At 48.5% G+C, this 12,259-nt stretch overlaps 1 protein-coding gene across 1 annotated transcript in view; it reads right to left on the bottom strand.

The window, feature by feature from the left end:
- CAMK2G (calcium/calmodulin dependent protein kinase II gamma) overlaps positions 1–2,556 on the bottom strand; it is a 165,515-nt gene extending 162,959 nt beyond the window's left edge. The window contains exons 1-2 of the mRNA XM_065407709.1: positions 2,435–2,556; positions 461–555 (exon numbers count right to left, since the gene is read on the bottom strand). Of these exons, the coding sequence (XP_065263781.1) occupies positions 461–555; positions 2,435–2,499 (160 nt within the window). The 5' untranslated portion in view covers positions 2,500–2,556. The remainder of the gene's footprint in view (positions 1–460; positions 556–2,434) is intronic.
- Positions 2,557–12,259: the final 9,703 nt, after the last annotated feature.

The raw sequence follows: 12,259 nt of genomic DNA, 5'->3' as shown, positions 1-12,259 counted from the left end.
TTGAAGAGAGACTTTGGGAGTTAGGTGGCAGCAGAGAACAACAGAAATTTAATTTACTTCTTTCAGAAGCTATAGAGACCTCTTCCAACCAGTTCAAATATGAGCATATTAGACATAGGATTAGCTACAAGAGGAATACACCATCTATGACGACATCCTGAAACTAGAAAGATCCTTTATCCAGCAAGACTATACCCAAAAGCACAGAAGACCTCTAGCAATGCTGGCACATTGAGGACATAGTAGGTCCTCAAAAAGAGAAAAGATGACATGAAGTGCTCCCAGAAGTTGGGATCCTTGCAACACTCCTTCAGGCTACCATTTGCATCACTACTTATTACTTCATACTACAAGACAACCACCTACAAAGCCCATAAACTTGCTGCAACTAAAATTCCAATCATGTTTCTCCTGTTCATAGAGAAAGGCGATGGGATGAAGGACATATCTGGATACTAACCTCGGGCTGACAGCTTTTTGGTGTTGATGATTTTTGCAGCATATTCCTGGGATGAATTTTTCTTCACACATCGGCGCACCACAGAAAAGGCTCCCCTAGAAGAAAGAGAGAGGGGGGGGGCTGTGAAATTGAAAATAATAATGCAACAGGAACGATTTCTACTCCCAACTTAGACATGTCAAGTCAGCAAATAATGCCAGAGGAAAAGTGTATACCCAAGTGCTTGGCTGAGGCCTCCTAGGGGCCTTACGCAGGAAAGCACAAACAGTACACCATGGAGGGGAGGGGACAAGAGTGCAGAGACATAACATACAGGGGCTGAAGAATGAAAGAGTAGCCTAGAAGGTTGGAAACACTTCCGTAATGGTCTAGTGGCTGGAGAAGACAACTAGGAATTAGTTTTCCTAGGTTCTTGTCCCAGCTGGGCCACTGAATCACCGCAGCACTTTGGACGAGACACTAACTCTGCTACACTCATTTCTTTATCTGTGAACTAGGGATAAATACCTCTTCCCAGGGGGGCTGGCAGGCTAATTGTTGTTTGTAAGTTAACATTTTATAAATATGAATTATTATTGCTGCAACGGGCTGTAGGGAGAAGTGCACTGAGTGGCAGAACAGAAAGGGGAAGGATTCTTAGAAGAAAAGGGAGATGGCGTAAGAAAAAAGGGTGTAAGGAAAGACAGCCCAGGCCCTAAGAGGTTGTGGGGAAGAGGGAAAACCTGGAAAGTGGTCCCAACAGAAAAAATGGTGGGTAGAGAGAGACAAGAGAACGGGCTTGATGGAAGAAAAACTCCGGAAGGTCAGAAGGGTGAATAAGGGGAAGTTGAAAGGGAAGTATCCAAGCCGTTGAGTGGGGAACTAGGTCCCACCAGTCCCCAGAGAAGTCTGTACACTGGAACTAGAAACAAACCAGAACACTACAGCAGCCCCACAGAAAACTTAACCTATCAGAGAGGATCTGGCCCTAGGCAGCTGGGCCCCTCCCTACACTCCAGACCAGTCCTGACCCTTCCTCAGATTCTGCTCCCACCCCCAACCTCTCCACATAAACCAACGAGAAACACTGCAAGCACCATTCATTGGGCCAGGGCTGGGTGTTGAGACACAGGCTGCAGCAGCAGCCTAGGAATCCGTGTGGGGATGGGGCAAAGAGATGCAGCAGTGCCCAGAGATTGGTGCAGGGAAGGAGGGGGAAAGATGCAGCAGTACTCAGGGATGCATCAACACCCAATGATCCCATCCTGTATACTGCTGCATCACCTCCATGTCCCCACAAGATCCCACTGCAGGTTTAGGTGTGTGTTTGGGGGCAGGGGAGTTGGGTGCAGCAGTGCCTGATCCCAAAACTGTGGAGGAGAGATCCCCTATACAGCCGCAGAACCTAGTCCTTCTGCAGGGCTGAGGGAGTATCTCAGGAGGAAGCCAGAGCTATAGCAGGGACAACTGGAGTCAGTGTCCCGGGTTATGGCTATCACCAGGATGGTTTGGGGGAACAGAGTGCAGCAGCCCCAAGCAGTCCAAGTGCAGAGCTGGGGAGTAAGTCCTGGGGTGCACAGCCTCACATGGTGCAGGGATGGGGGGGACCCTGGCCTACAGCTACACCTGGGGTTGGGATGGGATGGGAGTAACTCCGGGGGGCAGCAGCCCCCACTCCCCGTGCAGAACGGGGACGAAGGGGACGCGGGAGGTCCTAGGGTGCAGCAGACCCTCCCGGTCCCACTGTAGGGGCGGCGGGGGCAGGATCCCCGGGTGTAGCAGACGCCAGCTGCCGGTCCCAGGACCAGGGCAGCGGGAGGACCCGGGAGCTCAGGAGCACCCAGTCCGGCACAGGAAGGTGGAACGGGACAGCCGGGGTGCCGCAGTGGCTCCGGGGCAGGGCTAGGGAAGAGGCAGGCGGGCGGGGGCTCCCGGGCGGGCGGGAAGGGACGCAGGCGGAGGTCCCCGGGGTGTAGGGCCGGGCGGGCTCCGTACTTGCCGAGCTCCTCGTAGAGCTGGTAGTCGTCGGTGAAGCGGGTGCACGGGGCGGTGGTGGCCATGCTGGGCTGGGCTCAGCGCCACTCGGGCATGGGATTGGGCGAGGCGCGGGCTGCTGCCGGCCGGCCGGCGCGGGCGGATCGCGCTGTCCTCGGGGCAGCCTCCTCCGGCGGCTGCTTGGCTCCCCGCGCCGCCCTGCACAGTCACCGCTCGCCAGGGAGGAGAAGGAGGCTGAGCCCCGCCAGCACCGCGAGATCTTACTGGGAGACACCCCCCGCCTCCGCCCGGCCCCGGGGTGGGGCCGTGCCCTGGCGCTCGGGGCAAGCGGGGCGGTGCTGGGCCCCGGGGGCGCACGCGAGCCGCCGAGCCTCGTGTAGGCTGCAGCTGGAGAGGCGCCCCCCCCTTGCCTGTCTGCGCGGGGGAAGAGGCTACAGCCTGACCCCCCCCCCCCACAGCACGGAGCAGGAGGAGACGCAGCGGAGTAACCGGGGCGCGGGACCCCCTCGCGTGCGCCCCCGACTCACAGCCAGATCACCCCCAGCTCAGCAAGAGTCCTATGAGCGTGGATGGGGCGGCTACTGGGGGGCGGGAGGACATAAGGGAGGGAGCGGTAGTGAGGAGGAAATCAGCCCGAGAGCTCCCCGCAGGCTGGCCGGGGCCGGGTCTGACCCCTTGTTGCTCCTAGGCACAGGGGCGGGTAGAAGTGCAGCCGGATAAACTTCCTGCATGCATCGAAAAGGGGAGGGCTGCAGCCTGAGATCCCTGCGCGGGGAACGTGCAATAGGGCGGGCTGAGAGCCCTGCGCGGATAAATAAGGCTACAGGAGATTAACCCTTGCGTGCACCAAGAGAAGGGGAACTAGTGGAGCCTGACCCCACCATACGCAGATGGGGAGGAGGAAAACTGCAGTCTCTCCCTTCCCCTCTCCATGAGCCAATGGTGTGGGGAGAGGAAGGGGGAGTTAAGAGGGAGAAAACTACTGCTGCCTAACTCCTGCATGCACATAGAGGGTGGTACCTGCAGTCTGACAGATCTCCTGTGAAGTGGGGATAACCCCTGCATGCCCTGTGAGGTGGAGAATATGCACCTAAAAAGGGGAACTGCCCCTTGACATTGCTAGCTGCAGGCACCAAGGAGAAGGAACTACACTCTGATAAGAGAAACGGGGAGTGCTGATGTGAACTGGAAAATACATCCTGAGCAGCTAGCCCAGTATTCATAGACACACGCTGGAAAGGGGAAAAACATTCGCCAGAGGGTGCTTTGTCTTTTGGTTACATGCAGAAATCACTGAGGAAAATAACCAGCTGGTGAAATGGCAGAATAGTAACTCATGCAGTGCCTTAAAACTGATGGAGCCTTACCCTGCACGTTCACTCACTCACTCTCACTGGTAGGTGGGGCTTGGTCCCACTAAGGTACCCACCAAAGGACCAGCCTTGCACTCTCCAGGAAAGTAAACCAGACTCCATTCTGTCTCTGCAGTTTGTGCCATTCAGGAGATGCTTTCCATAGCAACTTTATAGGCAAGTTTATTTTCACCTCTCCTGTTTAAGGATTCTCTCTCTGAGTGATTGCCAATAAAATATTCTTTGATTTATGACAAACCAAGTCTAGTTTGGAAATTGTGTTTTGGGGCAGTGGCAGGCCTAGCTGAAGAGGGCAGATGTTCTTTGGCCTCTCCAAAGAGCCAGGAAAAGGAGCATGTTACAGACACAGGGAGACCAACTCACCCTAGCAGTATCGAGCATTAGTATTAAACTGATTTGAAGATTGAAAGCACTATAGAAATGCTAGGTATTATTATTGTATGTGAAAGGACCAGCAAAGAAGCCCTCTTCTATCATTCAGCAAAGTAACAGGAACGGATAGCAGCAGTGAACAGTTGTCTGTCCGTCTGTCTGTATAGGGCTTATACAGCCTGGCTGAGCCTTCAAAGCGTAGGCCACATAAATGATAGAAATAGAGCAAGGGCAAATATGGAAAACAGGCAGCGGAAATAGGACAATACAACAATAACTTTACCAAAAAAAACAACACAATGGAAAGGTGAGTAGGAAACCACAGCATGCCACACCTCCTATTGTGCCCACACTGACTGTGCTGGAAACCTGCTGACAAAACAGAATCATTTAAAGACCCACAAATTATCTTACCAGTCAGTGCCCCTCATTGAGATTGCCTAGTAGCAGGCCCTTTAGTGCTGAATGGAAGCTGCTGTTATGGCCCCATTCATCCACCTCTGGTAGACCCTGTATATGATGGAAACCACTTCAAGCCAGGGGGTGCAGCAGCACCCCTAGTCCCAGCACCTATGGATCCAGCAGATGCACACCTAGTAAGAGGTTTCTGTGGCCCAAATTCCATCAGATACACTCAGTGCAGAAGAGGTGGGCCAGCAAGAAGCACTTGATTCCCATAGTGCAATTATGCTGAACCCAGAACTTGACGTAAGTTGGAGCAGCTCAGGGGCTGCTTTAACTTATGTCAGCTAGCTCTGGTCTCTTGTATTAATTTAGATGGGACGTAATGCCAGTTGTGAATTGGTGTAGTACAGGCACACTCGATCCTGTCCCCGCATCAGGGCATTTGGAGGCAGTTAGCAGAGGAGACGATTATGCCACTTTGTAGCTCCTGTATATCAAGTAAATTTTAGGGTGGACACTTAGGGCTCAGTCATACCACTTTGTATTGCATGAATGATCAGGAGGAGAGAATTTGGGCTTGTGTGTTGGTCCTGGGGTCCTGCAGGAAGAAGAAAGAGGATTTAGGAAAAAGGGGTACAAACCACCACAAATGGATACAGCAGCGGGAAGAACATACCCCAAACCATGTATTAAGCTAGCAAATCTGAGCGTGGGAGCCCAACAATGTACAAAAGAAATCCAACCAATGCAGGTGGGATCTGGGGAGAGAGGGGCAACACCATGGTTAGCAGCATGCAGGGATGGAGGGGCCCAACATCAAGGTAAAGCTGCTTGCTTTTTTCCTTACTGTGAAGGAAAGGTAGAGAGATGGGAAAGAGACAGAGATGTGGAAAGACTCCTAATTCTTAGCACCTTATGAACTTAAAGTGGGCCAGGTTGTGCTGGGTCACAGATGCAGCCAAAATAAATAAACAGAGGTGAATCTGACCTGGGTTCAGAGATAGAGCAAGCAGGGAAGAGAGGGCAAGTGAGATGGGAACCTGGGGAAGGAGGATACAGACAGAAAAGGGAGAGAGGAAAGGATAGCCAAAGGAGGAAAAAGAACAAGAGGTATAGAGCAAAAAAAAGGGGGGGGGCCAGGGGGCGGAGAGATGGAAAGAAATATAAAGAATGAAAAAGTTTTTTAAAAAGCCAGAAAGCTCTCCATTCAGGTTAGAAAATGGTGTTGTTCTAAAGAATGTCATTATTTCTATTGCCGTAGCATGTGAGGACCACAGAGAGATATTAGCATCCCTTTGTATTAGGCACTGTACCAACAAACACAGAGACAGTCCTTGCCCCCAGAGAACTGCCAATCTAGATTTTGTTGAAAATCCATTGTCGGCTCATGACCTAGCACTATATTAAGACTCCATTTTAAACCCTGTCTCTGACCCTACCTATCGAAAGGAGGAGTTTGGAACTGGAAGGAAAGGATGAGAGTAGCAATGAGAGTGCGAAGAGAATGCTAACCTGCATCTTTCACCTCCTGGTCAGCTAAGTGCCTGCCAGGCTTGCTAAGACCAACACTGGGACACATGCACCAGCAACTAGGCTGAGCTTCACTTCCCAGGCAATATCCAAAGATGAAAAACCCTATACATAGCAACCGTTCCATAAAGAAAGGGACAACCATTGACAGCAAAGGACATACTAGAAACCAGAAAACCTTCTGTAATGAGCAAGGGCAGTTTGGAGGGGACAGAAGAGATACCAGACTCCAGGGATCACAAGCAACTGATCTTGTCTTTAAACAAGGGAGGGGAAATGTCTTTTTCTTTTAATTATAAGATAGTCACCGGGCCTGATCCAAGGCCCGCAGTGAAGTCAATGGGAACTTTTCCATAGATTTCAATGGGCTTTGGATCAAGCTCATCCAGTTAATAGGGACTCAGTGACTGAGCGCTGTGCTGATCCCACAAAACTAGGTGAGGAACAATAGCGAGGGGAGGGGTACAAAGGAGGATGTTTGCTATCCAGAAATGCTACAAGAAAAAGGGGAGTGGAGACAACAAAAGGAGACAGCAAATGTGGAATGGAAAGCTGAACATGTGTTCTACGCTGCCCGGGCTATGGGAGCAGATACCAGATTCCTGATTTTGAAGCTTGCATTAAGAGAGAAGTGCTGTATAAATTGAGTGACAGACTTAATTAAACCAAGTACTGAGTGGGAGACTAAATTATGGGTATAGAATTTTCAGAAGGAATCTAGGCAAAATGAAGCAGGAGGAGGGGAAGCAATATGGATAAGAGAGCATTGTGTCAACAGAAAGAAATATGAGTGTTCTGGCTGACACAGCAGAGTCTACTTGCATCGAGGTAAAGGATAACACTGCAATAAAGGGGAAGCTTGGATGGTGCCTGGACAGAATTATGTTGTAGAGACTAGAAAATATTTGTAGAGATAAAGGAGGCTTTTGAAAAGGGCTGTTCAGTGGTCATGGGGGATTTCAGCTACCAGATACTGGGCCATAACCTGTTCTCAGTTACCCCCATATAAAATCTGGAGACAATCCATTGCCTGTAGTGTAGTACTCCAGATTTACACTTGCTGGGAGGGCAGAATTTGGCCCACCAACTAGGAAAACAATAGTGGAAACTCTAAGGAGGACATGTTCATGGAGATAGTACAGGTTTGCTTCCTTATACTATACCGTCAGCCAAGTCAGGGATTAATCTGGGTTTAATAACTGGCACTGAGTTAGATACGATCAAACAAAAATATGTAAATCATCTAGGTCCTTATGTAAAGCCCACTGGAACCAATGGGAGCCTTTCCATTGATTTTAATGGGTTTTGGATCAGGCCCCAGGTACCCCCAGACCCTAATGTTAGGTTTGGAATGTTGATGAGTATCTGTGGGAAGAGCAGGAACATAAAAGCACTGGACCTTAGGAAAGCAGAGTGCAGGGCTACAAAACAAGCGAAAGGAAATTGGCTGGAATTCAACTCACAGTGGAAAATGGGAAAGTACAATATTTAGCTGTCAGGGAAGCTGCACACAGCAATCATTCTAGTAATATTAAACAAGCGAAAAGGGCAATAGGTACTAACGTGCCAAGCAGGGTGGTGCCAAGCTGCGTAAGAGATGAACAGCTGACATTAACAATGATAAAGAAACTGGGAAGGCTGAAGATGGAGCGAGAGAAACAAATGGGGGAAAATTAGGGGGAGCCAAGAAAAAAAAAAAGAGATAAGCAACAAATTAAAAAAAAATATAAAAACCAGTGAAAGTATTTAAAATACACGTGTTTTAGTGTATCAGTCACTGGAGAGGGACTCGAAGTTTTATTCATGCTCTGCTACAGACTCCTGGTTTGACTATGTCAAACTTTTCTGTGCCTCTGTTTCTCCTCCTTCCTTTTGTCTGTCTATTTAGGAAGCAAATTCTTTGGGGCAGGGCCTGGTGTACAACACTGAACACGGTGGGGCCCTGCTCTTGGTAGGCTCTCTCGGCACCATTATAATAAATCCAGACAGAGGAGATACAAAATACTGAGCCATCTTACAAATGAGTGCTAAGAGCTTCTATTGAGGCATGAAAAGTAGTGAGTTTGCTTCTGTCTTTGCAGGGGAAGAGTGTGGAGGGCTGTCTTAATCAGGCACAGTTCCCCAGGAATGACAGCTGAGCCACAAAACTGATTCTAAATATATAGAGAGCAGATTTTGAGAATTGACTAGTCATTTCAGATGCCAAACTTGACTTTCAGAAAATGCTGAGAACCCACCAGAAAAATCAGGTTCCTTTAAGGTGTCTCAGGCTGGATACCCAAAAAGTGAGGCAGCCAAAATCACTACTCACTTCTGACAATCTTGACCTGGGTAAATATAAGTGACTCACAGGTGCGGGTAACACACATCCCCAAGCACAAAAGGAAGTGACCAAGGAAACAGAGGAACCTTTAAACAGATGAGTTTAAAAATTTTACATGAAAAACTTACTAGATTCTGGAGAGCTGGAAAGAGGCAATCATAGGAATAACCATATTAGAACATACCAATCAACAGTCCATCTAATTCAGTATCTTGTCTCCATTAGAGACTTATTCCAGATGATAAACGTGAAGGGGGAAAAAAATCAAACAAACAAGAGACCCAGAGAACACACCTACATATTTGTGCAATATTGTATCATGGAGGGGTATTTCCTCCTGTCCCCTCCCCAGCTTTTAATCAGAATATGCCCTGAAGCATGAGGATTGGTAGCACTTGTAATTTTAATCCTATCTTGTATCAGTGCAGATGCCATTCTGTTTCATGTCAATGCCTAATCCTTTTTTGATTCTTACTAAAGATATTTAAGTCAATAATATCCTATAGCATGGAGTGCCGCACATTAATTATATGGTTCATACAAAATACGATCTGATAACACTATAAATGTGTTCTGTTTTAATGTCTCTGAGTGCTCATTAGTTCTCATGTTATGGGAGAAGGAAAACAGGCATGTCTGATCAGCATCCCCTGTTTTATATGCCTCTACCATGGTGTTGCAAAGCACTGGAAGGGGCTCAAAGAAATGGGGAGGGGACTAACAGCTACTCTCAGCAGTGTTTCCACCTCTGGTTGCTGTGAGTCTCCGTTTAGTTGCTGGGTTGCCCACTGGCTCCTGGGTGCTGGCTCTCCCCCGGCCCTGCTGACTGCAGGACTCTTTTTACAAGGACTGGAATACAGGGCTCTTAGTAGAAGAGAAGTTTGTTTTTTTTCTCACCTCTAAGGGCTTGAGACTTTGGATTTCTTAAGTGAAGCTTGGATTCTGGCATATGAGATGGCCGTCTTCACAATGAGTTTTGGCTCCCTGTGCTGCAACAAGCCTGCTGAATTCACCCTCTGCGCAGTGCTCCTATGTGGGACTTCAGGCAGCACATATCCAGGGACCTGAGGCCAGGGGCACCATTTTGGGGGGCAGCCCCCCCCAAGTTTCATACCTGAGGTCTACTCACAGTGCACATCCTAGCCCCAGATGGAGCTTTTACCTGCAACACAGCTTGAGTGTGATATGTGATGAGTTTGGAAGCTGGGAGCAGCACAGCCTTTGGGGCAGGGAGTTCGTTTAAAGGCTTGTCATTAATGTAACCCTTCTGCCCATCTAAGTTGGCAGCAACAAGGGCCGGGTTCTGTATCTAGGGGTTCCGTTTCAATAACGCAATGCAAAACCGGCTCGAGCCCCCACCCAGTGACCTGGGACAATTACATACCACCCCCCTGGGTACCTCTAAGAGGCAATACTTCCCCTCTCGCAAGCACGGAGTCTGAGTGTAGCAGAAAATGTTTAATAACATGAGGTAAACGACATCAGCATAAAATTGGAAAAAACACCACAAACAGGATTCATAACACAAACCATGAGCAAAACCCACCCCAGCAAATTGGGCTGTGTCCTTTCCCTTTGGCTCTTGAATCCAGCAACCCAAAAATCACCCAGAGTCCCCAAAGTCCAACACCCCCAAAGTCTCTTGGGTCCAGCAACCACCCAAAGTCCCAAAAGTCCAACAACCCCCCAAAGTCTCTGTCCCTGGTCAGTGCAGCCCCAGAGTAAAAGGGGGGGCACGCAGGGTGTTAAGGGGCACCTTACGTGATCCGAGGCTGGCCAGCCGTCTGTTTCCCCGCGGGGGTTCCGCCGCAGCCTTCACCACAAGCCAGTCCACTTTCCTGCCATCCCACAAACTGCTCCGCTCTACAAGCTGCTCCGCTCACCGACCTGTGAGCCATTCCAGCCGTCCCCGCAAACAGCTCCGCTCGCCGTTCCTTGGGCCACGCCAACCGGCCCCGCAAGGCTCCACGCCGCTCCTCCAGTCGTCCCCACAAATTGCTCCGCCAGCTGCTGAGCAATATAGCTTCAGGCTCCCCCACTAGTTAACACAGTACTCAGTGATCTCAGCTCTTAATAACTTTAGCTCTTTTGTGATTTCAGCTCTTAGCAATTTCAGCTCATATAGTAGGGGAGCCCCAGTGCTGGTGCACCATTGGCCCAAAGTGAATTCAGCTCGGCAGCCTGTAACTAGACTCCTAATGGAATCAAAGTTAGCTCTGACATTCAACAGTGGAGAGAGGCAATAGTGCAATTGGTGTTTCAAACCCTCCAAGAGGGCCCATACCATCAGCTACAAATACCTGTCCCCATCCTCTCTCAATTCACTGGGTTTTGTAACCCATGCCCCTTGTCAAGCAAGTGCTACTTAGGTAATGGTGAAGGACTCACTCAGTCCTTCTGTCATACAACAGTTCCACTGGCCTTGATTCACAGAATCAGGGTAACAAAACTTTATTCTTCCTGCCCCAATAACAGAGAAACTGGGGATCCCACACCAGCCAAAGTAACCACTTTCAGTTGCTGTTGTTTCATGCCAGGCGAGTGGGTGTGCCTATGCAAACAAGATCAGCCCCTGGAGTTCTTTTCCACACTCGCCATAATTCACCACCAGATGTCAGGGTAGAGCTCATCCTGACTCTGCTTACATTAAAGTAAATTAAGGTTTGTTAGATGATCCTGAAAGCATTGTCAGGAACTCCAGTTAAAAGATAGGAAACAAAGGGTAGGAATAAATGGTGAGAATAGAGAGGGGTAAATAGTGGTGTCCCCCAGGGGTCTGTTCTGGGACAAGTTCTATTCCACATATTGATAAATGATTTGGAAAAAGGGGTAAACAGTGAGGTGGCAAAATTACTTACGATAGTTAAGTCCACAGCAGACTGTGAAGAGTTACAAAGGGATCTCACAAAACTGGGTGACTGGGCAACACAATGACAGATGAAATTCAGTGTTGATAAATGCAAAGTAATGCACATTGGAAAACATAATCCCAACTATACATACAAAATGATGGGATCTAAATAAGCTATTACCCATCAAGAAAGATCTTGGAGTCATTGTGGCTAGTTCTCTGAAAACATCTGCTCAATCTGCAGTGGCAATCAAAAAAGCAAACAAAATGTTGGGAATCATTAGGAAAGGGATGGATAAGAAGACAGAAAATATCATATTGCCTCTATATAAATCCCTGGTACTCCCACATATTGAATACTGCATGCAGATGTGGTCATCCCATCTCAAAAAATATATATTGGATTTGGTAAAGGTTCAGAAAAGGGCAACAGAAATGCTTAGGGGTATGGAAGAGCTTCCATATGAGGAGAGATTAAAAAGACTGGGACTTTTCAGCTTGGAAAAGAGATGACTAAGGGGGATATGATAGAGGTGTATAAAATCATGACTGTTGTGGAAAAAATGAAAGGAAATGTTATTTACTCCTTCACATAATACAAGAACTAGGGGTCACTGAATGAAATTAATAGGCATCAGATTTAAAACAAACAAAAGAAAGTATTTCTTCACAGTCAACCTGTGGAACTCTTTGCCAGGGGAAGTTGTGAAGGCCAAAACTATAACAGGGTTCCAATAAGAACTAGATAACTTCATGGAGGATAGGTCCATCAGTGGTCATTAGCCAGGATGGGCAGAGATGGTGTACCTAGCATATGTTTGCCAGAAGCTGGGAGTGACCGACCGGGGATCGATCCCTTGATGATCGCCTGTTCTGTTCATTCCCTCTGAAGCACCTGGCATTGGCCACTTTTGAAAGACAGGATACTGGAGTAAATGGACCATTGGTTTCACGCAGTATGGCCATTCTGA

This window comes from Emys orbicularis, chromosome 7 (assembly GCF_028017835.1).
Source record: "Emys orbicularis isolate rEmyOrb1 chromosome 7, rEmyOrb1.hap1, whole genome shotgun sequence".
Classification (NCBI taxonomy): Eukaryota; Metazoa; Chordata; order Testudines; family Emydidae; genus Emys; species Emys orbicularis.
Note: the sequence above shows the minus strand (reverse complement) of the source record. Positions and strands in the feature narration are given on the sequence as shown.